Source organism: Microtus oregoni, unplaced genomic scaffold (genome assembly GCF_018167655.1).
Source record: "Microtus oregoni isolate MIOR12 unplaced genomic scaffold, Mior012 000175F_ref0000477, whole genome shotgun sequence".
In the NCBI taxonomy this organism is placed as follows: Eukaryota; Metazoa; Chordata; class Mammalia; order Rodentia; family Cricetidae; genus Microtus; species Microtus oregoni.
Genome location: NW_024544831.1, coordinates 185,999 through 212,957, shown reverse-complemented (window position 1 = coordinate 212,957; position 26,959 = coordinate 185,999). Strand labels below are relative to the sequence as shown.

At 37.9% G+C, this 26,959-nt stretch overlaps 1 protein-coding gene across 1 annotated transcript in view; it reads right to left on the bottom strand.

The window, feature by feature from the left end:
* LOC121445330 (serine/threonine-protein kinase WNK3) overlaps positions 1–26,959 on the bottom strand; it is a 136,209-nt gene that overhangs the window by 62,223 nt on the left and 47,027 nt on the right. Inside the window, exons 5-10 of the mRNA XM_041647408.1 lie at positions 26,361–26,518; positions 17,242–17,330; positions 14,724–14,943; positions 10,458–10,752; positions 8,594–8,694; positions 8,289–8,438 (exon numbers count right to left, since the gene is read on the bottom strand). Of these exons, the coding sequence (XP_041503342.1) occupies positions 8,289–8,438; positions 8,594–8,694; positions 10,458–10,752; positions 14,724–14,943; positions 17,242–17,330; positions 26,361–26,518 (1,013 nt within the window). The remainder of the gene's footprint in view (positions 1–8,288; positions 8,439–8,593; positions 8,695–10,457; positions 10,753–14,723; positions 14,944–17,241; positions 17,331–26,360; positions 26,519–26,959) is intronic.

Below are 26,959 nucleotides of genomic sequence, written 5' to 3'. Positions count from 1 at the left end.
CAGAAGACCTTCCACCTCCAGGCCTTTGCCTTTGGATTTAGCAAACCCATTCACACAGCAAAAAAAGCGGCCATTCACCTCTTCAGCTTCTTGGATGCCTTTCGGGGAATCGATCTCATCTTGCCAAGACGGGTAGACTAAATCTTCCCCTCAAAGGAAAAATCTTTGGGCCTCTCATACTCAGTAGCTAACAGCAAGCACTGCTTCTAAGACTGGTGTTCTCCAAGGACCAAGGAGAGGATTTGGTATGGCCTGCATAGCTAAAAAATCTGTCTCATTTATCAGTCCCAAATCTGTCTAATGGCATTTGACAACCTAGGTACTGTTAACTTATTACTTCCTCCATGACAGTTAATGAAGTTTCCTGCTAAAAGTCAGACAGGTGTGCCTAACGGGTTTCAGGTGTATCTTAAAAAATCCAGTATTCCTAATTCCTTTAATTGTTTTAAGACACCAAGATGTAAATATGTTCCAGTTCTCTTACAGGTTCCAGGAAAAAGTTCTGCTACACTAACCCCAGCCACTTTTAAGCATATTTTACAGGTCACTCCTGCTGTCTGGGCCAAGATCAACTCACAAAGTGCTCTTCAGCTCTCCAGACAATGCCAACATCTACACCAGCTCCTGGGACTTCAGCATTGGTACCAACTATTCTGGATCAAGGACACCTGCCAACTAAAATCTGGTTTTATCTGCTATTGTGTCCCATCCCATGGCTAGCCCCATTTCATATGGCCAATAATAATATTGTTTTCTCCTAGCCACCTGTCTTCTCATCTTCCTCAAAAAAGCAGCTGCCTGAGGACTCCAGAATGACAGCAAACTGGATATGCTCCAGCGACACCTCTGCTGAGCGTGAGGGCACCAACTCCCAGCTCTTTCCTCTCCCATGTCACCCCATGTCCACAGGATGTAGCCAGACTTGAACTGATGTCCCTATATCCAATAACTCTGGGTTGTATGATTGAAAGTGAGACCCCAGCACCCTGACACCCATACATCCAAGGAGTCTGGGATGATTGGAAGCATCACCCCAGTACCTGGCATTCATCCTAGGGATTCCAACAGAGCAGAACACTCCATCTCAAGTCTCCTCCCTCTGGGAGTTGCCTTGGGCTAGACTCCACTTCCAGACTCCAACTCCCAGCTTGTCAAGTGCTGACCCCTCCCCCAGGGAGGGTCAGGACCACTCCCACAAGATATTTAGGTTGGTGGTGGAAAAAGGAACACGTGGTCTCTGGGGTCATGGGCTCCTCTCGCTGCCATGCTGTCCTGATCCACCCGGAATCGTGGCATTTATTAAACATGGGCATTTTTGATTTGGTCTAATTTGGTATGATTGGAGTTCTTTGCACTGGTGGAGAGGCTCTTCTTAACAACTCCTATGACTGTTATGAGGGAAATAACTATAATGCTTTTAGAATGGGGGGTGCTGGAAAGATAGCTCAGTGATAGATCATCATCTATCACCCCGTGTTCAATTCCTATCACCACAAAAAAAAGAAGAAAAACTGACTTATTCAAAGAATGGGCTTGAAACCTAAACAGAATTCTCTAAAGAAGAAATAAAAATTGCTAAGAAATATATTTTAAAGTGCTTATGAACAGGGCTGGTAAGCTTGCTCAGTGGTTAAGAGCACTGATTGTTCTTCCAGACTACTTGGGTTCAATTCCCAGAACCCATATGGCAGCTCACAACTGTCTTTAACTCTAGTTCTAGGGGATCCAACATCTTCATACCAATGCACATAAAATAAAGTTAAACAAATTATTTTTTTAAAGATGCTTATGGACCCTAGCAATTAAAGAAATGCAAATCAAAACAACTTTGAGATTTCATCTTATTCCAGTTCCAGCAAAAGTCAGCAAAACAACCAACAACAAATATTAGAGAGCATGTGGGAAGAAGGGAATATTTATTAGCTATTGATAAGGCTGTAAACTAGTCCAATCACTCTGGGAATCAATGTGAAGAATCCTCAAAAAGCTAAAAATAAAAATATGATCCAGCTATACACCCCTTGGCATATACCCAAAGGACTCAATGTTAGTCCACAGACAACTTTCTCAGCTATGTTCATTGATGTTCTATTGACAATAGCTTAAAAAACAGAAACAACCTAAGTGTTCTTCACCTGATGAGGGGAAGTATAATATAAAGAAACATGAAATCATGAGATTGAAAGCAAATGGATGAAAACTAGGAAAGAGTAAGGTAACTCAGACCCAGAAAGATAAACATCACATGTACTCTTGTCATTTGAGGTTCCCAGCTCCCAATTCCTAGATGTGAGAATATAACCTGGAGTTAACTGCAGAAGACAGGAAAGTAAAAAGAAGTGCCTTGTATGTGTGTCGTGGTTAGGTCAAGAGCAATACGAGAGGGGAGTAATTGGATACAAGTGATCTGAAAGGGAAAATGAGAAAGGGGGAACTTTATTAGTAAAAAGGACAGAGAAAGGGGCTGGAGAGATGGCTCAGAGGTTAAGCGCATTGCCTGCTCTTACAAAGGTCCTGAGTTCAATTCCCAGCAACCACATGGTGGCTCACAACCATCTGTAATGGGGTCTGGTGCCCTCTGCTGGCCTGCAGGCATACACACAGACAGAATATTGTATACATAATAAATAAATATTTTTAAAAAAGGACGGAGAAAAATATGGGAAGGAGAAAAGAGGATAAATACCAGTAAGGATGTCTTAAAAAGTCATTAGGAATTATACTGTCAATTATCTACCTAAAAATACCTATAATACAAGTGTGTGTATGTAATTTTCTCATTTGAACTGACAATTCTCCCTTGCAAGAGCCATAAACTAATAAAAACTCCAACACCAGATATGAGAAAGCCACTTTTGAATTGTTGATCAGAGTTGTCCAAGAGACTCCTAAAACATTACATGCTATTGTTGTTGCTCTTAGTTGCCCCAGAGGTGGAAATCCCTACTGCTGAAAATACCAGGACCATGCAAGCTTCTATGGAGGGAAGCAGCCAACAGTTCTACCTGGCTATGATAACACCTGTGAACTACAAGAACCAGCAAGATATGATATTCTTAAGGGTGCAGTAATGACGTGTATATTTGGTGATAAGCAACAACTCTCTAGTTGGAATTAAGTTCTACTGCGCCAGATGAAAACCATGCCTGGTACTGAAAACTTAGAAAACTACCAATCAAAACGCAGAGTTGTGGATCCTAGTCATAACTAATACATCTACAACAGAACTGCCATACATAGTAGTCATAGGAGTCATAGCAGAAGAGAGGCAAAAGGACTATAACAGCCAGAGGATCAGGGAGTTTTCTATGAGATTGTGTCTCCTAGTAATGTCAAATGCTACACTAATAAAGACTAATATGAATGACTAAACATGAGCTGAACAAAGATAACAACAACAGACATGCCGAAGGAGAAAAGATCATGAGGAATCAACGCTAGACAAACCACCACAGGCAACTACAGAATCTGAGAACAGGCGAAACTGTCTTCACTCAAGATGAGCTTTCCTAATACCAATGGTCAGTCCTGAAAACAAACATACACGTAACATCATATGAACTGAGCAGGCTGTATTTATGTATTTAGAAACACACACATACATACTGAGGTGGTTTGAATGAGAAGGGCCACCAGCCTCATATATAATTGGATAAGAAGCTTATATGGAATATGCTGTGACCCCAATTGTTGTACAACATAAAGTAGATGCTCAAGGCTGGCAGTGAATAATCAGGCTGTGTTGAAAGCCTGTGTAGGTTAGCTGTGCTAAGAAAGTAATTTGTTCTGGGGATGTATCACGCAGGGCAGCTGCTCAGGAACTTTCAGTGGTGGGAAAAGTGGTGCTTCTGTGGGTGGCCCTGAATAAATGTTTTGAACAGGTTAAGATGATTTGGTTCCCAGGACCAAATCACACTTTTAGAAACACCCTTTGGCTGCTGCTGACTTGAAAGAGCTTCAGACCCTTACAGAATACAACCTCGGTGAATATTCTCCTGTGGTGCTTCCATATTAAGTTGTGAAAATCAAGGCTGCTGCTGAATATTGGCTTGGAAATAAGAATCATTCAAATACATCTGTCTTTGTGGCACTGTAGAACCTGGAGTCATACATTCGTGATGTACCACTGGATAAGGCTTTGATACTGACTGTACTTTTTGCAATGACTGGTAGGTCCCCCAAAGCCTCCCAATGGAATAAGAAGGGAAACAAGCTTTGCCAGCAGTATTCTGTGTACTGCTCACATTTTGGGCAGAAGAATGATTTAACAAAGTTTGAAGATAATTAATTGGAAAGAAACAAGAAGTCTGGCAAATGGTGGCTTGACAAATGCGTTATTCCCAAACTCAAGTTGAAGACCAAATGTTTGATGCTGCAAAGTTATTCATGAAACAGGCAATATTTGAGAACTTAACTGTAGAATGGATTGGTTGTGAAACTCCAATAACTAACAAGTCTAAAGTCATGGGTTGGGCTGAAGTTTGACCACTGGCTCTAAGGACCAGCTGTAGTTCTTGGTGTTAGTGTAAGGAAATATGAATTCAAATTGTACATTCAGATAATCGGTCCATTTTAATGGGACTGTTCAAATCAGACTCAAGAAATAATGCTATAGCTGGGTGGTGGTGGTGCACGCCTTTAATCCCAGCACTCGTGAGGCAGAGGCAGGCGGATCTCTGGGAGTTCGAGACCAGCCTGGTCTACAGAGCTAGTTCTAGGACAGGAACCAAAGCTACAGAGAAACCTTGTCTCGAAAAAACAAAAAGAAAAAAAAGAAATAATTCTATATGCTAAATTTTCACCAAGTAATCTATAAACATTAGGTACAAGCATTAAGTACTAATTCTATAAAACTCCTTACACCATGAGTAAATGCTAGTTGAGTAAATGAAAGCGCTAGGAACAATCCTAGCAATATATTATTCATGACTTTTCATTTATTGCACTTATCACATAACAACTTGTCACATTCAAACCCTGGTAAAGACAGAATAACTGATTCTGATACTTTCACAAACTGGGCATGTGCTCCAAGACAAAATACAAAGGTTTTCAAAATAATAAATAAAATAAACATAAGTATTCTCTCAAAAATAAAGGATTAAGTTGACAGAAATAAATACAGGCTGGTTGTAATCATTCCTAGAGTTTGACCATTTGCTCATAAAAAGACCCAAATGGTTACTGTGGTGGTTTAAATGAGAATAGCTCCCACTGGATCATATATCTGAATGTTTGGTGCCTTGTTGGTAAACTGTTTAAGAAGGATTAGGAGGTGTGATCTTGTTGAGGAAGGTGTGACACTGGGGGTGGGTTCTGGGGTTTGATAAGCCAATACTGGGTCCAGTCTTGCTCTCTCTCTTTCTGCCTCCTGCCTGCAGACCATAATGTGAAATTCTCAGCTACTGCTACAGCACCATGACTGCCTGCAGCCACATGTTCCACAATGACAATAATGAAAAAACACCCTGAAACTATAATTAAGACCCAGTTAAATGCTTTCTCTTATAAGTTGCCTTGGTGATGATGTCTCTTTACAGCAATAGAACAGTGACTAAGACAGTTGCTTAGGTGTGTTTTATGTAGTAAATGATATAGATAAGCTACAGTAAATGATATAGATAAGCTACAAAAATAGTAAGCACACAATATGCATTTGTGTCTTAATAATTTTTCTAATACATATTTTATATATGTGTGTGTATCACTGTGTATTTATAACCATGGAGGCCAGAAGAGGACATTTAATCCCATGGAGATGGAGTTACAGGCAGTTGTGATCTACCTTACATGGGTGCTAGGAATGAAACTCAGGTCTCTTCTAGAAGAGCAAGGCCTGCTCTTCACACTAAGCCATCTGTCCAGTCCCTGTATAATTTATATGTGTATACACTAAAACGACAAATCTAGAGACTACAGTCTCAAACATAAACAGTGATCTCTTGCTGGAAGGATAGCAGGTTAACAGGTGACTTTTGCTTTCTTCTTTATAATTTTATGAATAGGGTCTTGCTATGTAGTTCAGACTGGCCTAGAGTTGCTATGCGGCCCAGGTTTGAGCTGAAGTTTTGATACTCCCTCCCTGGCCTCCCAAGTGCTGAGATTCCATATTCCACTTGAGTATCAATTGTAAATATGTGAATAAAACTTCCAAAAAATTTAATACATTTTAAACACATACCTATATTTATGCACTTAAAGTTAAGCATATGTTAAGCATACAGGATATGCTTAGAAATTAATTAAACCACAATGTGAGCTCAATTGCAGATATGCACTCTATCACTTAAAAATACTAACTATATCTACAGACCAAATTTATGCACAGCATATTTTTAAATGCTTCTGTCATTTTTCAAGTGTACAACTACTTTCTCCTACAAGATTATGAGTTCTCTGAAGGTAAGAATAACATCTTACCTTACTCTTTACCTTTTTAGAAAGTACGAGTCATTAAAAGTCTATTGATAGATCCAGACAGTGGTGGCGCACATCTTTAATCCCAGCACTTGGGAGTCATAGGCAGGTGGACCTCTGTGAGTTCAAAGCCAACCTAGTCTACATAATGAGTTCCAGGACAGCCATGGCTACATAGAGAAACCCTGTCTCGAAAAATAACAACAAAGTCTATTGATAAACTGGAATTACCTATGGGCCAATTTCTCAAAAGAAACCAATGTTCAACATGCTAACTAGAGAATACCCAAGGGGAGCCTAGGCAGTTTGGATGCTCACCTTACTAGACCTGGATGGAGGTGGGTGGTCCTTGGACTTCCCACCCACAGGGCAGGGAACCCTGATTTCTCTTTGGGCTGACGAGGGAGGGGGAGGGAAATGGGAGGCGGGGGTGGGGAGGAGGCAGAAATCTTTAATAAATAATTAATAATAATAATAAAAACAAAAAACAAAAAATAAAAACAAAAAAAAAGAGAATACCCATGGGCTTAGAGCATCTTACTCCTAGAGAGGGAAAGTACATGTATGGAGTGGAGAAGGGAGCAAAGAAAAATGGATGATGACAGAAAAAAGTCCAACTATATGCAGAGTTCATGACATGGGCAACCAGATTATTATGTGTATACATGAATTCATGCAAAGCTTGTTTACTTTTTGTCAGAAATGAGTAATACTGGCTTTGTATGTTTGAAACTCAAAATTTCTTCTAGAGAACAAAAATTTAACAACAAACCAAGAATATAGATGAATATGTTAAAAATTAGGAAACACAGTTAACGCTTTGATTAACTGAAATGGATATCTCTCCATCATCTAACCAATTGAGAAAATTTTAATAGAAAGAAAAGACTGGCTAACCAAAAAATTAAATAAATAAATAGATAGATAGATGATAGATAAATGAATAGATAGATAGATAGATAGACAGATAGATAGATAGATAGATAGATAGACAAGAGTTCCAAGGAAACCTCTGGTTTCACTAAGTTCTCTATTCTTTTCCAGTTATAGATCTAGTATTTCTAGATTTTTCTTGCACAATATTAAGTACATCCTCAAGAGAAATGTATTGGGTATGAGGACGTATGCATAAGTTTCAGTGGCCTTTACCTAATCTGTGGTTAACTGATGAAAAAGAATTCATACCTACCTGAAACTATAGACAATATGAAACATGTTTAAATTAATAAATAGCCTCTAATTTATGAGATATGGAGGCTGGAGAGTTGGCTCGGCAGTTAGAAATACTAAATGTTCTTAAAGAGGAATGGGTTCAACTCCTACGACTCACATAATAGCTCACACTGTCTTTACTTATTGTTTTTTTTTAATATTTTAACTATTTTTTTAAGATTTATTTATTTATTGTGTTCTGTCTGTCTGTATGCTTGCTGGCCAGAAGAGGGCATTAGATGGCTGTGAGCCACCATGTGGTTGCTGGGAATTGAACTCAGGACCTCTGGAAGAACAGTCAGTGCTCTTAACCTCTGAGCCATCTTTCCAGCCCTTGTCTTTACTTATTGTTTCAGATCTGACACCTTCTTCTGGCCTACAAGTACCAGGAAAACACATGATACACATATTTACATGTAAGGAGAACACAAATAAAGCTAAATTAAAATTTTACATCTTAAATTAAAAATATTTTTTAAAATGTGTCTCACTTGCTAGGTGGAAGTGGCATACACTTTTAATCCCATCACTCAGGAGGTTTAGGCAGGTAAATCTTTGAGGTTGAGGCCAGCCTGGTCTACAATATGAGTTCCAGGACAGACAGGGCTGTGCATTAAAATCCTGTCTCAAAAAACAAACAAACAAAAAATGCATCTTACCTTTATCTGTGAGACCTTCTGGATAGTTAATGGAGAAATTTGAGACTGTGAAACAACTGCATGTCCAACGGCATATATGGGCATAACAGAAGACTGACCTTGTACCACAGGCAAAACTGGGGACTCAGTCAGCTTTGGCTGCTCTTGCAACTGGTAAATAGAAGAAAATAGATAAACTCTCCAATATGTAAAATAGAGTAGTAATTCCCTCATCCCTGAAATTTGCTGGTAATGTCCTACTAGTTGGTGAGAAGAATAGATTTGCCCTTGAAAACTATGTCAGTCTGTAGGATACTAGACACTACCTGAGAGTTAGTTATCTGGTTTGAAGAATAGGCTACATTGGGAAGACTTGAAGTATCTGAATGTAGAACTGGTCCAGCTGCTGCCTCAGATGAAGTATCACCTATAACAAAAAAAATAAACAAAAGGTAGAAGGGAAGACATGACACACAATGTTCAAATGATATAATGTTCCTTTAATATATTTTCTACTATGACAATCATCGTTTCAAATAAAATACACAAACTTAATAATTAGTACTTTTTAAACAACTAATATCAGCATCTGAGAGATAAAAGTAAAAAGTTCATGAGGCCAGCCTTTGTTTCAAGTTAAGTTCAAAGACAATGTGGCCTACATAGCAAGGCCTATCACAAAATCAAACAAATAGTCAACAGGTAAAACTCTATGGGTTAAAAAATGTTGACACTGTGGTATAAGCGATAGTTTCTTTTTCTTAGATCATGTCCAAAACAAACAAACAAAGAAGATGACAAAGATTACAAGAAGAAAAATCAATTAACCCCATTTACCAGTCATTTTATATGTATTTTTTTTGTATACTTGCTGTTATGATTTCAGTAACATATGTGTCATGTTGCAAATCTCCTAGAAATGGATAGGAAAATGTGTAGGAAAAAAGTACTTCCTTTGTAGAAAAATTGGCTGTAACTATGCAAATACTGTTTTTCCTTTTCTATTTTTATTCATTTATATTTTATTTAATTAATTAATTGGTTGTTGCTGTTACTGTTTTAACATGTTCTCACTATATAGCTCTAGTTGGTCTGGGGCTTACTTTGTAGACCAGGCTGGCCTCTAACTCACTGATATTTGCCTACCTCTGCCTCCAGAGCACTGAGGTTAAAGGCCTAAGCCACCACATCCCCTACTGTGTGTGTTTTTAAAAAAGATGATATATTATTGCAAAAAAACTAGAGGACTTATGTTTTCATTCCAGTCTGAAATACTAAGGCACTTAACACCTAGAAAACTTCTTTTTAAGAAATAAACTGTAGCCGGGCGGTGGTGGCGCACGCCTTTAATCCCAGCACTCGGGAGGCAGAGGCAGGCAGATCTCTGTGAGTTCAAGAGCAGTCTGGTCTACAAGAGCTAGTTCCAGGAGAGGCTCCAAAACCACAGAGAAACCCTGTCTCGAAAAAACCAAAAAAAAAAAAAAGAAAAGAAAAGAAAAGAAAAGAAAAGAAAAGAAATAAACTGTAGAGCTGGGCAGTGGTGGTGCACACCTTTAATTCCAGCACTGAGGAGGCAGAAGCAGGCAGATCTCTGAGTTCAAGAACAGACTAGTCTACAGAGTGTGTTCAAGGGTAGGCTCCATAGTTACTGAGAAACCCTGTCTTGAAAAACAAAAACCAAAGAGAGAGAGAGAGAGAGAGAGAGAGAGAGAGAGAGAGAGAGAGAGAGAGAGAGAGAGAGAGAGAGAAATCATGGGCTTATGCTAGATTATTACAAATGTTGTTATTAATATCATTTCTCTGAGCTGGAAAAGCTGCTGTACTGTAATCTTTCTGTGACTAGAACATTGGAAAGACACTTAAAGACTTTCTTAGATTTATTTTGGGATGACTATTATGTATTCCAGTCTGGCCTTAAACTAGATGAGGATGACCTGCCTCTACTTTCCAAATGCTAGGATAACTGGTAAATACCACCATGCCCAGGGCTTCCTGCATGCTAGGCAGCTCTCCCAACTGAAACAAATTCCTAAACCAGCTTTCGTTGATTTTGAGATAAGGAAATCACCTTGTCTATTTCAAAGGTTTTAAAAGCATGATTAATAAAATTACAGATAACAGAATACTCTGAAAAATACAAAAAACAAAGAAGTATAACTAGTCAATTCCTGGACTTTACAGTTGTCTTACCTCTTACAGAAGAGCACTGCTGCTGTGGTTTTCCCTGTAGATTTTGCTGTCGAACATGCTGATCAACTTCTGTTTCTTCACATTCAGCCACACTCTGTGTAGCAGGAGCAGGTGGTAGAGTTATGGTCTGCTGCTGAGGAAATACATTCCCCACATACTTGCACTGGGAATCCCTGCATTCCTCCAAGCATCCAGCAGGCTTCTTTTCCCTTATCTTTTTTATCAGAGTCACGCGGTCCCTAATGGACTTAGCAACAGCTTTAGAATCACTTTCATGGAAGAATCCAGACTTGACCTACAAAAAAACATAACAAACTGTTTCTTTACTTAAATCAATATTTTGTATAACAAACTCAAAGTTCTATTAACTAATAATTAATAGCTTGTCTCTGTATTTTTCTAAATTGGACATATGTACATGTGAGAGACTTTAACTGATAGAAGAATAACACTTCAAATGGTACCCAACTTCATATGGAAAAGCAAAAAGCCCAGCATAACCAAAACAATCCTGTACAATAAAAGAACTTCTGGAGGCATCACAATCCCTGACTTCAAACTCTATTACAGAGCTACAGTACTGAAAACAGCCTGGCATTGGCTTAAGAACAGACAGGAGGACCAATGGAACTGAATAGAAGACCCGGATATCAATCCACACACCTTTGAACACCTGGTTTTTGACAAGGAAGCAAAAAATATCAAATGGAAAAAAGAAAGCATATTTAACAAGTGTTGCTGGCATAACTGGATATCAACATGTAGAATAATGATAACAGATCCATATCTATCAACATGCACAAAATTCAAGTCCAAATGGATCAAAGACCACAACATAAAGCCACTGAAACTTAAGAAGAGAAAGTGGGAAGTACACTTGGACACATTGGCACAGGAGATCACTTCCTAAATATAACCCCAGCAGCACAGACACTGAGAGAAACAATCAATAAATGGGACCTCCTGAAACTGAAAGGCTTCTGTAAAGCAAAGGACATGGTCCACAAGTTCTGCCCTATCAAAGGCCAAGGCAGTTTCTTTATTCAACCAATGAAAGCAACACATAGGACCTCCTACACCAGTTTGTCATAGCCAGAGCCTAGAAACAACCTAAGAATGGATAAGGAAAATGTGGTACATTTACACAATGGAGTACTACACAGAAGAAAAAAATAATGACATCTTGAATTTTGCAGAAAAATGAATGGAGCTAGAAAACATTATTTTGAGTGAGGTAACCAAGACACAGAAAGACAATTATCACATGTACTCACTCATAGGTGGGTTTTAAACATAAAGCAAAGAAAACCAGCCTACAAACCATAATCTCAGAGAACTTAGACAATAACAAGGACACTAAGAGAGACTCACATAGATCTAATCTACATGGGAAGTACAAAGTAGAAAAAGACAAAATCTCCTGAGTAAATTGGGAGCATGGGGACTTTGGGGGAGGATTGAAAGGGGAAGGGAAAGGGCAGGGAGGGCAGCAGAGAAAAATGTAGAGCTCAATAAAAATAAAAAAAAAATTATTATCACAAAAAAAGAATAACACTTCAGGGACTAAGGCAAAGGATCTTTGTAACTGGATCTCGTGATACCAGTTACAAAGCCTATCTCAAAATCCAGTAAAAGCATGCTGAGTATTGACAACAGAGAAAAATAGCTAACTAAAACAGTCTTATGCCTATATGAGCACATTACCTGATGATATAAGATAGAAATAAGCTTAGGACAATGGCACGGGGTTTTGATCCTACTTAATGTGCTGGCTTTGTGGGAGCCTAGCCAGTTTGGATGTTCACCTTCCTAGATATGGACGGAGGGGGGAGGACCTAGGACTTACCACAGGGCAGGGAACCCGGATTGCTCTGTGGACTGGAGAGGGAGGGGGAGAGGAGTGGGGGGAGGGGGAGAGGAGTGGGGGGAGGGGGAGAAGGGTGGGAGGAGGGGGAGAAGGGTGGGAGGAGGGGGAGGGAAATGGGAGGATGGGAGGAGGTGGAAACTTGTTTTTTGTTTATGTTTTTTTCTCCTTTTCTCAATAAAAAAAATTAAAAAAAAAGATAGAAATAAGCTTAACATAAAATGAAGCAGAAATGAACTGCTGGAATAAAAACTTAAAAATATCACTCTGGAGGAAACAGAAAAGTGCCATAATTTTGAACATTCCCAAAATAGGAATATAGTCTACTGAAAAAATACAGATGAAGTTTGGAGCAGAGATTAACATTCTAAACAGAGGAAGGTATGCTCACAGCTGAGAACTTGCTACATTTTACAAGGCATTAGAGTAGTATGAGAACAGAAAAGGGTTCTATTTTGTCTCTAAGCAGCAGAGAACATGATTTGAAATACCAAGGCATACCATGTTTAGTCCTACAATCTGATTGCTTACTTGCTTTTTTACTTTTATTTTTGAGACAGGGTCTCATGTAACACAGGTTGGCCCATATATAGTAGCACAGAGTAACCTTGAACTCCTTGATCTCTTGCTTCTACCCTCTAAGTGCTAGGATTATAAGCATATACCACCAAGACCAGCCTACAATTTACTATTTAAACCTTGTCTTAAAGTCTGCAGATTTGAAAATTCATGGTAGTTGAAAGATTATTACAATGTTAATAGAAATGGCAATCCCAGCATTTGGAAGAGGAGGCAGGAGGCTTGCCACAGGTTTGAGGGTCTACCTGGGCTATATTGTGATTACCAGGTCAAAGCTACATACATAGCACAATCCTGTCTAAAAACAAACTAAAACAATTACAAAAAAAAACCAGATGAAGTACACATATCCAATTTTGCCCACCCTAAAACTCTCAATAAACCCAACTCATAGTAAATGAATTTTAAAGTAACATATCAATAAAAACAAGGATAGACATGGTAACACACACCTAAAATTCTGGCTCTGGGAGGCAAAGGAAGGAAGATCTGGGCTTCAAGGTCATCAACAGCTACACAATGAATTCTAGGCCAGCTTGGGTTACATGAGACCCAGTCTCCACAAAAAAAAGGGCAAATGTGTGGATCCAAAAAATAAGAATACTTTAGAACCAACCCAAGAGGCCCAACATCTAAATAAGTTCTAGAAATAAGAAATAGCAAATCACCTGGTCCTCCTAAGGGCTAAAGATTTATTTTGTAGATGTATATGTGCACATGAAGGTCAGAGGTCAACAGAAGAATTCTTCCTCTATTGCTCTTTCCCTCATTTTGTGCAACAGGTTCTCTAAATGGACTCCAGCGATCCCACTGTCTTCATCCGTCCAGAGTTAGAGTTACAGAGCTATACCACACCACCTTACACAGTTTGTGCAACAAGTACTTTATCAACTGAACTATTTCCTCAGCCTCCAATTTTATTTTAACAAAGACAGCATTGTACAGTTCTTTATAGTGAACATCAAACATGTCCTGTTAGTAAAATTACTTCACAATGACATGACGATATAAATAAGGAAAACAGGAGTCTAGGAGATGCCTTGGTCAATAAAGTATTTGACATGCAAGCATGGACACCAGAGTTTGGAATCCCAGCACCTGTGCAAAGCATAAAAGCACACACCTGAGCAGGGTGGTGGTGGCACACACCTTTTGTGGGATATATGTACACTGTGTGAAGGTGTATTGCTATGACTGGTGTAACAAAAAGCTGAACGGCCACAGTTAGTTAGGGGGTATAGGTGGGACAACTACAGAGAGAGGACTCTGGGAAGAAGAAAAGTAGGGTCACCAGCCAGACACAGAGACGAGACTGAAGGTGCAAGATGGAAGAGAGGTAAAATGCCACGTGGCAGAACATAGATTTAAAAATATGGGTTAATATAAGCTATGAGCTAGTTGAGACAAGTCTAAGCTAAAGGCCAAACCTTCATAATTAATCATAAATCTCTAGGTCATTATTTGCAGCCTGGAAGTCCCAACAAAAAAGTATTGCTGCACACACCTTTAATCCCAGAGGTAGAGGCAGGCAGATCTCTGTGATTTGAAGGCCAGCCTGGTCTACAGAGTGACTTCTAGAATGGCCAGGGCAAAATGGTGAAAACATATCTTGAATAACCAAAAAATAACAACAAAAGGACACACCTATAATCCCTGCACTGGGAAGGTAAAAATGAATGTCTCTGCAGGCAGACCTATACAAACATATTGCAAGAGAAAAAGTACACAGAAGAAAGAAAATAAAACAAGGAGAAGTAGAAAACAAGCATTAATCAATCAGGATACTGTTATGTGTAGGGAAAGCATCACTAAGATTGACTTACCATTTCATATGCTACTTCTTCGGGTGTATCTGTTTCTAAATTGAAACTGAATTCAATAGCTTCATTGTCTTTATGTTTGCCTTTTAATTTTTTAGGATCTTCAACCCAGAGTCTTAGGGCCAGGGATGAATTTGAACAATCATCTTCCTCTGCTAACTCCACCCTCAGTCCAGTATCCTCAGCAAAGAATGCATGATTTAGTAGGTCCTTGATAGATAACCTAATAAACAAAATATACATATGATTATCAATTCTTTCAGTCATAAGCAAAATATGGTCCTTTAAATAGTAAAGTTAATTGCATCCAGTGAGACTCTTACTTTATTTACATTTTCTATTAAACCATTTATTATTTGTTTTGCTATAAAAACTACATCTTATAACCAATTTATTACTAGGGACACCAGAAATGTCAACTTGCATGCACATAGAATAATCTTATTTAAGAATTAATAACCAATAATATCTTAATTGATATCAAAGTCTAACTCACATAAAAGTATGCCCAAGAGAGAATTGTTACATAGATTTATTAGCTTGCCTAAAGCCACTGGACTGAGCCACTCAGACTAAAGCAACAGATTTTCAACAAAGGAAAGAACATTCCCCAAATATATTAACTATAAGGTGAATTGGACATTCAAATTCTTACAAATAAGACTACTTCAATAATAATTATCTACTCAGAAGTTGTATGTAATGGCCCACCTCCTATACCACAGCATTTGCCAGCCTGTGTTATATAGTGAGTTCCAGGGCAGCTTGGGATACAGAATGAGACTCTGTTTCAAAAAACTTTTTTTTAAAAACAAAGGACAATTTTTTAATTAATATGTACTTCATTTTTTAGAAGAACGTCATAGGTGAAGCCAATGTGGTTCAATTTGTTTTTAATTTGAGACAGTGTCTTGCTGAGTGGCTTTGTCTGACTTGGAATTTGCTATTTATATCAGGCTGGCCTTGAACACGCACAGAAATCAGCCTGCCTCGGCATCTCAAGTGCTAGGATTAAACGGGTGTGCCATGTCCTTTTTTCCCCTTTCCATACATACATACATACATACATACATACATACATACATACATACACCATATGTATACACACATACATATATAATCCCAGCACTCAGGAGGCAGAGGCAGGCGGATCTCTGTGAGTTCGAGGCCAGCCTGGTCTACAAGAGCTAGTTCCAGGACAGACTCCAAAGCTACAGAGAAACCCGGTCTCGATAAACAAAAAACAAAACAAAACAAAAAAAAATCATTACAAAAAAAAGGGGAGGAAAGATTTTAAGAGCCAGAAGAACAGAAAATGTGTCTCCTAGAAATGAGAGAAAAGCTACACCCATGAAGTCTCTCAGTAACATGGCTGGTTAAATATAACCTGAAAAAGGATAGCACCATTTGACATATTAACGTGGAAGGGGAAAAGTTCATAAGGCTTCAACTCTAGACAAAGAACTATAAGCAACTAAGAAATGCTGAGTAAAAGAAATAGTCAGACCCAGGGCCCATCACCCCAATTGGTTATTCAATGGTCGGTCCTAAAAACATGAACATACAAGTAACAACATTATACAGACTAAGCAGGTTGTAGTGACGTATTCAGAACTCTTGTGAGGCCAGCTTGGTCTACAAAGTGAGTTCCAGGATAGGCTCCAAAGCTACACAGGGAAACCCTGTCTCAAAAAACCGGAAAAAGAAAAGAAGAGAAGAGAAAAAGAGAAATGGTTTAGCAGTAATGGACATTTGCTGCTCTTCTAGAGGACCCAGGTTTCCAGTACCCACATTGAGTAGCTCACAATTGCTTTTTTTTTTTTTTTTGCTTTTTCAAGACAGGGTTTCTCTGTGGTTTTGGAGCCTGTCCTGGAACTAGCTCTTGTAGACCAGACGGGTCTCAAACTCACAGAGATCCACCTGCCTCTGCCACCCGAGTGCTGGGATTAAAGGTGTGCGCCACCACCGCCCAGCTAGTAGCTCACAATTGCATATGACTCCAGACGCAGGGAATCTGACACCTTTCTGGCCTTTGTACACACTTGCATGCACACGGTGCATATGTATGTACACCCAGACACAAAACACATAAAATAATTTTTTAAAATTTTCAAAAGAAGCTAGCAATTTAAGCCAGTAATTATACAAAGCTCAAAATAAAAGGAAGTGAAAACCAATACTAAAGCAATTCTCTATACGAAAATACAAATTTTGATATAAATAAATATAGAATACTTCTTGAACAAAAACATCCATTACTTTTACTATTATTATTGGCACAATGCTATAAAACCAAATGTAATCTATCTGCTTACTCTCAACTACTTAAACAAGCAATTTGTTACGTGTTTTACATCATCTCACTATTAAGGTATCATAACAAATACAAATGTCAGTTCAAATTCAGCACATAATAGCAACATCTAACGTGTCAAATGGCATGCTATGATATACATACATTACAGTATCCATGATAAAAATGCATCCATCATTTATGTAATTTTGTTATAATTCCACCCACCTTTCAGATTTGTTTTGTCGAATACATCCTTCAATTATTTCTTTTACTTCAGGGTCTGTGACTTTATTGAAGCTGGCTGGTTTTATGCCCTGGGAGAAGAAAATGGTTTCTTGTTACAAATTAAACAATTAAAAGCACAAATCAATATGGCAAATATTAAACTTTATTTTCTCATAAAAATCCAATTATTCAATGAGATTATTACACACATATATTTAATTTCAAAAGTTTTACACAGAATTTCACTACATAGCACTGACTATTTTAGAACTCTCTGTCAGTTTCTCAACCTGTGTGTCATGACCCCTGGAGGCTTTGAATACCCTTTCCCAGGGGTTGCATATTAGATATTTACACTACAATTCATAACAGTAGCAAAATTACAGTTATGAAGTAGCAACAAAATGATTGAGAGTCACCACAACATGAGGAACTGTATTAACGGCTTGAAGCATTAAAAAGGTTGAGAACCACTGTTCTATGTAGACCAGGCTGGCTACAAACTCAGAAATTTGCCTGCCTCTGCCTCCCAAGTGCTGAGAATATAGGCTTGTGCCACCATACCCAGACAAATTTAACTTTTTAAAATTACATTTTATTCACTGGTGAGGGAGGCAGGATCTAGTATGCGTGTGAAAGTCAGAGAATAACTTGCAGGAGTAGACAATCGCCTTCCACCATGTATTTTCCAGGAATTGAACTCAGGTTATCAGGCTTAATAGAAAGTGCCTTTTACCAGCTGCATCATCTCACCAGCCCAGTTTAACTTTTTAAAAAGGCTTTTATCACAGCTCCATAAAAAACTGAAAATTGTGAATAATCTACACTAATAACTGAGGTAAACTTAATATTACATATGCAAACATATAGAGACTATAAATACTACTATACTTAATAGTATTGGGAATGCTCACAATTTAATATGAAATAATAGGGGGAAAAGCGGAATGCCCCCCAATATACATACATACATACATACATACACACACACACACACACACACACACATATATATATATATATATATATATATATATATATATATATATAATAATCCTAATTAGGAAAACATAATAGGGACTAGAGAGATGGCTCAGTGGTTAAGAGCAATTCCTGCTCTTTTAGAGGACCCAAGTTCCAATCCCAGAACCCATACTGAAGGGATAACTCCAGCTCCAGGGAATCTGATATCAACTTCTGGCCTCCCAAGAAGGGTATTCATAAACATATATGCAAGTACACATTCACAAACACATACATAATTTAAAAAAATAAAATTTAATAATGGACTTGCAAGATGCCTCAGCAGGTTAGAAGTGCTTTCCACCACACCTGATGATCTGAATTCAACCTCTGGAAACCACAGAAAGGTAGAAGGAAGAGAATATGTTGCTCCCCACAGTCACCATGTGGCACATATGCACGCACACACACGCACCAAATAAAATGTAAGTGGGAGGGAAGCAGTGAAAAGGCTTGATCTGAGTTCCAGCCTCCATCCCACAGCATGTCAGGAGAGAACTGACTCCCAAGAGTTGTCTTTTAGCCTCCATACTTAAGAATATGACTGTGAGAACTTGTACGTGCATGCATGCACGCGCGCACGCACGCGCACACACACACAAATAAATGAAATACATTTTAGAAATTCAAATGGAAAAAAGATTTTAAAAAAGCAAATATAGTAACTATTTTTGATTCAGAGAAAAAGTAGCGGTTTGTCTGCTTGTTTCCTTTGAGGCAGGATTTCTTCTATATGCCAAGTTTCAAGATCCTGTTCCAAATTGCCAAATACCTGGGACCACAGACATGTACTACCAGGCCAGGCAAAATAAATATTTTTTTTGTTTTTTTATTATTATTTATTTATTTATTATGTATACAATATTCTGTCTGTATGCCTGAAGGCCAGAAGAGGGCGCCAGACCTCTTTACAGATGGTTGTAAGCCACCATGTGGTTGCTGGGAATTGAACTCAGGACCGTTGGAAGAGCAGGCAATGCTCCCAACCACTGAGCCATCTCTCCAGCCCTAAATATGGTTTTATAAACCTTTGAAGCACAGCATAATGGCCTATATCTGCAATTACAGTACTAGAGAGGTGAGGGCAGAAGTTCAAGGTCACCTTTAGCTACTTACTGAGACTCAATCACAGACAACATAACTTAAAAATAAAGGCTTCTCTATTTCTAGTATTCTGAATTTAATATAGTTCAAAGTCTTCTAAAATGGATAGAAGCCATAAACAAACAGTATGTTTGTGTGTACACAGATACAAATGTATAAGATAAGGTCTGGAAATATAAATGAGAAAAGTCAAAATAACTATTCTAAAGAGAAAAAGCAAGAAGGAACTTCAGAAATTCAAAAAGGTGATAATAAAATACTTGAAAGGTAGAGAGGGAAAGTTGGGAAACACACAGAAAAGAAGCCAAATTCATCACAATTCCAGGAGTGCTGCTCTTTGGAAGGGAGAAGAAGCTGAGAACGCCTCCAAAAGGTAAGTCGGGAGGCCCTGGAGAAAAGACACTGGCAGTCCTACTCTTAGAATAAGTGCATAGTACTGCCAAGTCTCAAAACCAGTTGAAGGAAGACAGTGGATGGGAAAATAGTAAAGACTCCCATTCCTGTCACTGTCTTGGAGAGCAAGGGTTGGCATTATCTTGCAGTGGAAAATAGTTACTAGAAACTGGACTGAACTGAACTGAGGACTCCAAAATGAAGAAAACCTGAAGACAAAAAGCCTCAATTTAACTTACCACAGCCACAGGGCAAGAGACAGTCCTGGAAAACTGGAAGGTCATGATCAACAAGCCAAAGAACCAATAAGCCACTTCTGTAGATGGCAGAAGGCTTGGCTAAGAGAAATGCAAAAGGGGAAAATAACCCTGCTCTCAGTTGATGTGTCAGACCTCATCAACTGAGAGTAACACTAGAGTCTGATAGCCCTTAGGTCAGAAGGCGATCAACTTCTGCATCCATCTATCTGATATTCTCTTCTATAGAGCTAAACATGTCGGAGTCTCCAGTGGAGTACTTGAAATACATTACCTCATCCATCCAAAAGGATGGTTACTATTTAAAAAAATTTGGAAAGTATGAAGACCTGTCTTCCAGCTCTCCAGATCTTGACAGCTAGACATTAGAAACAGAATAAATAAAATATATGAACTGCAAAAGGTAAATACTATCCAAAAAACCCTTTAAATCAATAGATTGACTAATGATCTGCATAGAGAATTCCCAAAAATGAAAAGACAGTGGCTGAAGAGATGGCTCTGTTGTTAAGAGCACTTGCTGCTCTATAGAGGGCATGGGTTCAATTCCCATCATCCACATGTGGCTTACAGTCATCTGTAACACCAGTTCCAGGGGAACTGATGCTCTCATCTCACCTCTGCAGATACCTGGTATGTATATAGTACACATACAGTACAGACAGGCAAAACATTCAGACATATAAAATAAGTCTCAAAAAATTAAACTGGCCAATGAATATTTGAAATAAAAATGTTCAGCATTTTCAATGCTCAGGGAAATACAAATTAAAACTGCTTCAAGATTCCATCTTACCTTAGCCAGAATGGCTATCAAGAAAACATGAAAGGGGTTTGAGAGATGAGTCAGAAGTTAAGAGTTTATACTACACACACACACACACACACACACACACACACACACACACACACACACGACAGGGTTTCTCTGTGTAGTCCTGGCTGTCCTAGAATTCATTCTGTAGACCAGGCTGTCCTCATTTAGAGATTCACCTGCCTCTGCCTCCCCAGTACTGGGATTAAAGGTGTGTGCCACCACCACCTGGCTTAGAGTGTATATTCTTGCAGGAGTCAAGTTCAGTTCCCAGCACTGACATTAGGTATGGCTCATAATTACCTATAACTCTAGATCCATAGGACACAATTCCTTCTTCTGACCTTCACAAGAACCTGCACTTATGTGCCTATAACCACACACAGACATACATGAATAATAAAAAAATAATAAAAGTAAGGAGTTGGAGAAATAGATCAGCAGATAAGAGCATTTGCTGCTATTTCAGAAGACTCAAGTTTGGTTCCCAGCACCAAGACTCTACACCAACATATCACAGATGGAACTGTACATCTGTGTTTACTGCCACACTATTCACAATAACCACAGTACCCAAATGTCAGTCTATATGTCTACCAACAGATGAATGGAAAAAAGAAAATGTGGTACATATACATAATGGAATTTCATGCAGTCCTAAAATAAAATGATCATGACATTTTCAAGAGAACAGCTATAATTGGAAACCACCATGTTAAAATAAAACAGACGTGGTAAGACAAATACTACATGCTCATATGTGGAACCTAGACTTACAATTACATATGTGTACATATGTATTTGCATGTTTGTGTTTATAGGTAACAAAATTAGAAAGAGGATAAGAGAAGAGTAAGATGTCTTAAGAGAAATGAAGAAAGTAACAAACATGTGCAATAGGAAGCTGTGGTGCATGCCTCTAATCTCAGCACTCAGGAGACAGAGGCAGGGAGATTTCTGTGAGTTCAAGGCCAGCTTGAACTCCAGGATAGCCAGGGCTACACGGTAAGATGAGACCCTGTCTCAAAATAAACACATATAATAAGAAAACAGAAAAGGAGGAACAAAGGAAACAGACTTAAGGGGGCAGACAGACATGTGAGAGGGCAGAGATAAGGGGGAAAATGAGAATAAATTTACTGGTACATATGTATAAAGAAAAAGCTACAGTGACACCCATCATATTATAACCTAAAAATATGAAACAATACCAACAAGAGAAAATTGGGGTTATCAACATTTCATCAGGAACAGAGAAAGGGTTCTGTGAGAAATGATAGGCAGTTAATGGCTGCTGTATAATGCATATGCAGGAATCATATTCCTCAGTGGTGTAGTCACTGGAAAGTTGCTCTTGCTCAAGTGAGTAACACCCCACTCATGCTCAGGCAAGGAACCCAAATTAAGTGCAGTAAGTACAGAATAAAAAGACAGGAAAGTGGGAGGGGATGCAGGAAGGGGTTTAGTCTGAGGTATAAGGACATAAGAGAGAATAATGGGATGAATAAGATCAAAGTACATTAATATATGTATAAAACTGTCAAAGAATATGTGTATGAAATTGTAAATGAACAAATAAAACTTATATAAAAGAATACAAATGGCTAATAAATACATGAGCTAGAAAGTAAAAGGGGGAAAATGTGGGGAGGCAGAAAGTTACAGTGGGGGGAAAGTTGGAAATGGGGGAAGACTGGGAGAGAAATCAACCAAAATGAAGCATGCATGAAAATGCCATTAACAAACTTATCCCTTTGTAAGCTAATTTAAAAATATAACAAATAAAAACAAAGAATAAACAATATTTTCTAAACATTAACCATAGATTAAAGCATCTCTCGACCCTAATCAGAGAAGCCTGTTTGCGGTAGACAATAAACAAAATGACCTACAACTGGCTCAGGTGCAAAGAATAAGATTATGAAATATTTAGCCCTAAATGGGGCCTCTATATCACAATTCCTTCTCCTGGGGCTCAAGGATCACTGAGAAAGAGGAGATTGAAAGAGGCAGAGGCAGTGGATAACTACAAGGAAACAGTGTCTTCTAGACACAGCAGGGCAGCTGCACATATAAATTCACAGTAGTTGTAACAGTATGCACAAGCCTAAGCCAGACCAGATCTCAGCATGGAGAGGGGAGTTGAGCAGAAAGTTTCACCCCTAAATGAAGGGCTACTGGGAATTCTTAGCAGCTCATAGAGAATGGATCAGTTTTCTCTAAAAGTAAAGCCTCGGATAAGTTGGCCATGTTCCAGTAGAAGCATTCAAGAATATCTGAACAGCTGGGCAGTGGTGGCGCATGCCTTTAATCCCAGTACTTGGGAGGCAGAGGCAGGTGGATCTCTGTGAGTTTGAGGCCAGCCTGGTCTACATGAGCTAGTTCAGGACAGGCTCCAAAGCTAAAAAGAAACCCTGTCTCAAAAAACCAAAAAAAAAAAAAAAAAAAAAAAAAAGAATAAAAAAATCTGAAAAGCACAAATAGGCCTTGTCAGGGAGAGAGACACATGAATGAATGGACACTAAGTTAAATGGGAAAGTAAAGTAAAAAAGACTGGATCTGAGAAGACCTGGAGTAGAGAGGGTGAATACAATCAAAATAACTGCATGATATTCTCAAAGAACTTTTAAAATTAAGCAAAAAAAAAAAAAAAAGAAAAAGAAATGAAAACTAAGGCTGGCAAGTATGTGGAAAAGTAGAAACCTTATCAGTTGCTGGTAGGAATGTAATGTATTGCAACCATTATGGAAATCAGTATGGAGGCTCCTCAAAAAATTGAAAATAAAACTGTCATATAACAGAGCTATAACACTCCAGAGTATATATCCAAAGGACTCTTTAGTCAACATACCACAGAGACACTCATACAACTGTGTTTATTAATATACAATCCACAACAGTTAAGAAATTAACCAGTCTAGATGTCTATTCACAAATAAATATATAGTAAAAGTGTGGTACATATATACAACAGAATTTTATTCAACTATAAAGAATAATGAAATCACAGCACTCGCAGGAAAATGGATGAAACTGGAAATCATGTTAAATAAAATAAGCCAGAATACATGTTCTCTACCATATGTGGAATAATGTCTGTGTGTGTGTGTGCATGTGTATGTGTTGTGTGTGCCTGTGTGTGAGAATGGGGAGAAACAGTCATGAAAAGGGAGGGAGAGACTGGGGGATAATGAAATACATATGATACAAAAGCAGAGTGAGGATTATTAGTGGGAATAGAATGCAAGATGCAGACAGGGAAAATATGAGAGATTAGTGAGAGGATGAATAAGAACAAATTAAAATAATACATACATATAAAAATGTGAAAAAGTAACTATTACTTTATATGTACACTTTTAAAATAAAAATACAAATATGAGGTCCAGACAATTTATAATTTTCCTGTAAGCATGTCATCTACCTTAATCTGCTCATTTTATACCTTTTGTTTATAAGTTTTAGGCTTTCAGAAAACTATCCAAGCCAGGTGGTGGTGGCGCACGCCTTTAATCCCAGCACTTGGGAGGCAGAGACAGGCGGATCTCTGTGAGTTCGAGACCAGCCTGGTCTACAAGAGCTAGTTCCAGGACAGGAACAAAACAAAAAAAGAAAACTATCCAATTATCATTGTAGTCATTAAATAGAAAATTGCAAATTAATCTGGAAAAATAATTGCCATAAATTGAGACAACCTAAGATCTACTTCTAAACCTATCATACTACCTTAAAAAATAGACTCATATACTAGATAAATCTAGCAAGATTGGGAATTAATTTGGATCCAAAATTCAAGAAGCTTTGAGAGAGGTACAAATGTAAATTGTGATATGGTATTTTTGTATGTTAATATAAAAATAATAGTTATTCAAAATTGCAGTTATGCTAAGGGTATGGATCAGTGGTAGAGCACTTGTGTAGTTTTCATTAGGCCCTAAATTTCATCCCCAGAATCACAAAAAAGACTGTATTATGCACAGAACTTGGGAGGCTAAGGTAGAAATTCATGAGTTCAAGGTCAGCCTCAGTGACACAGTGAAACCCTGATAATGTTATTCTATACATAGAAAACGTCCTGTATAATCTCTCCTCTAACCTCTTCCTGATTTTCTTGGCAATTCATGCCTTTCTCTATATGTAAGTGAAGACAGTTATAGAATTATAATTTATAAATCAAGCACAAAATACTTTTGTACTTGGGGTTCTTTAGATAAAGGACATACACTAATAAGGCATTGCAGTTCTTTTTCTGAGCTCTTATCAGAGGCTGGGAAGAAATTAGGAATTGTTGCTTAATGGGTAAAAGTTGCAATTAAACAGCAGGAAAAAGCTTTGAAATACAGTCCACAGCACAATGACTATAGTCAATAAAACACAGCATATTATAAAGTAACTTAAAAAGTAAGTTTTAAATGTTTCACCACAAAAAATAATAAGGAAATGAAGTTAGAGGTAAACTACCTTGATTTTACATTGTATATATCATATTGTATCCCATAAATGTATACAATGTCATCTGTCTATTTAAAATAACTTAATTTTAAAAGATTAAAAGATGACTCTTATTATTTACTTCCTGAAACATTAACAATCTCTTTCATGATCTATCTCAAGTCACCCAGCTATATGCGAAGTAGTCTACCCTAAACAATGAAAACACTCCAATTCTACTTTGCATCCCTTACTATACACCTATCCTTTTATTTTATACTGATTTTTTTCTTATTTTCTAAATAGGGTTTCATTTTGTAGCCCAGGTTGGCCTCAAACTTAGACTCCCAAGTGCTGGGATTACAGGTATGCACCACCATGTCTTGCTAGCTATTTCTTTATTGATATTATTCTCCTCCTAGAAATGTAAGCTTTCCTAGGGCAGCAAACACTTATTGTCATTGCAGTTCTTGCAATTTCTAACATTAAAACATTACTTATATAAGAGATTCACTTGTCAAACTACATGCTGAATTCTATTTCCTAACTGGGCACTTAAAGTATTAAAGTCCTTCAAACTCTTTTAGTTTTATTATCCAGCTTTAAAAATTAAGACCAATCAAACCGGGTGTAGGGGAGCATGCCTTTAATCCCAGCTCGTCATAGGCAGAGGCAGAGCATCTCTTTGACATTGCAGCCAGCCTGATCTATGTAGTGAGTTCCAGGACAGTCAGAGGCACATAGTGAGATGCTGTCTCAGGAAAAAAAACCCAAAAAACAAAAAAACAACCAAGACCAAAACTAATATCTAAAATTGTACCATACCTGTACATTTTCTCCAAAACAATACAGAACATTTTATATGACCCTAATAGAGTTCAAGTACATAAATAGAAACCTTTATAAACCTTTTCTAAGTGAATGGTTAAACTAACATTGTTATATAAAAATAAACCATAATGGAGAAGGGACTTTTTCTTTTTTCTTCCACTAAGTCACACCCTTTGTCCTATAATTAAATTCTACTAAGTCAATTTTATCAATTTTAACACAAAATGTGGCAATCTGTGAAGTAAAATGAATAAAAGTATACCTACACTGGTTACTTTACGGTATATTTGAGCTGCATTCTGGCACTCGGAATATGGATACTCCGAAGTAGCCATTTCCAACATACACATCCCAAAAGCATAAACATCTACAGATTCATCATAGTGTTCTTCATACATCTCTGGAGCCATAAACTCAGGAGTGCCTACAAAATAACACCATAACCATATTTTTATTAAAGAGATATATTAATCAAGATATTCTTTCCCATAAAAAGTATCTATTACTTTCTGCTCTTTCAAAGTAAATCTATCAGTTAGGCTGGGTGTGGTGGTGCACACCTTTAGTCCTGGCATTTGGGAAACAGAGGTAGATGGATTTCTTTGAGTTTGAGGCCAAGCCTGGTCTACAGAATGTTCCAGGACAGCCAAGGCTATATAGAGAGACTCTATCTCAAAAAAAAAAAAAAATAACAAATTTAACATTTTTACTGATGAAGTACAATTTAAAGTACAATTCAAGGTTAAGATGTTAAAAAAATCTAACTTTAGACAGGCATGGTGGCTCACACTTGTAATCCTAGTACTTGTATAGTAACAAGCAAGAAGGTTAAAGAATTTTAAGGTTATTCTCAGCTACATAGTAT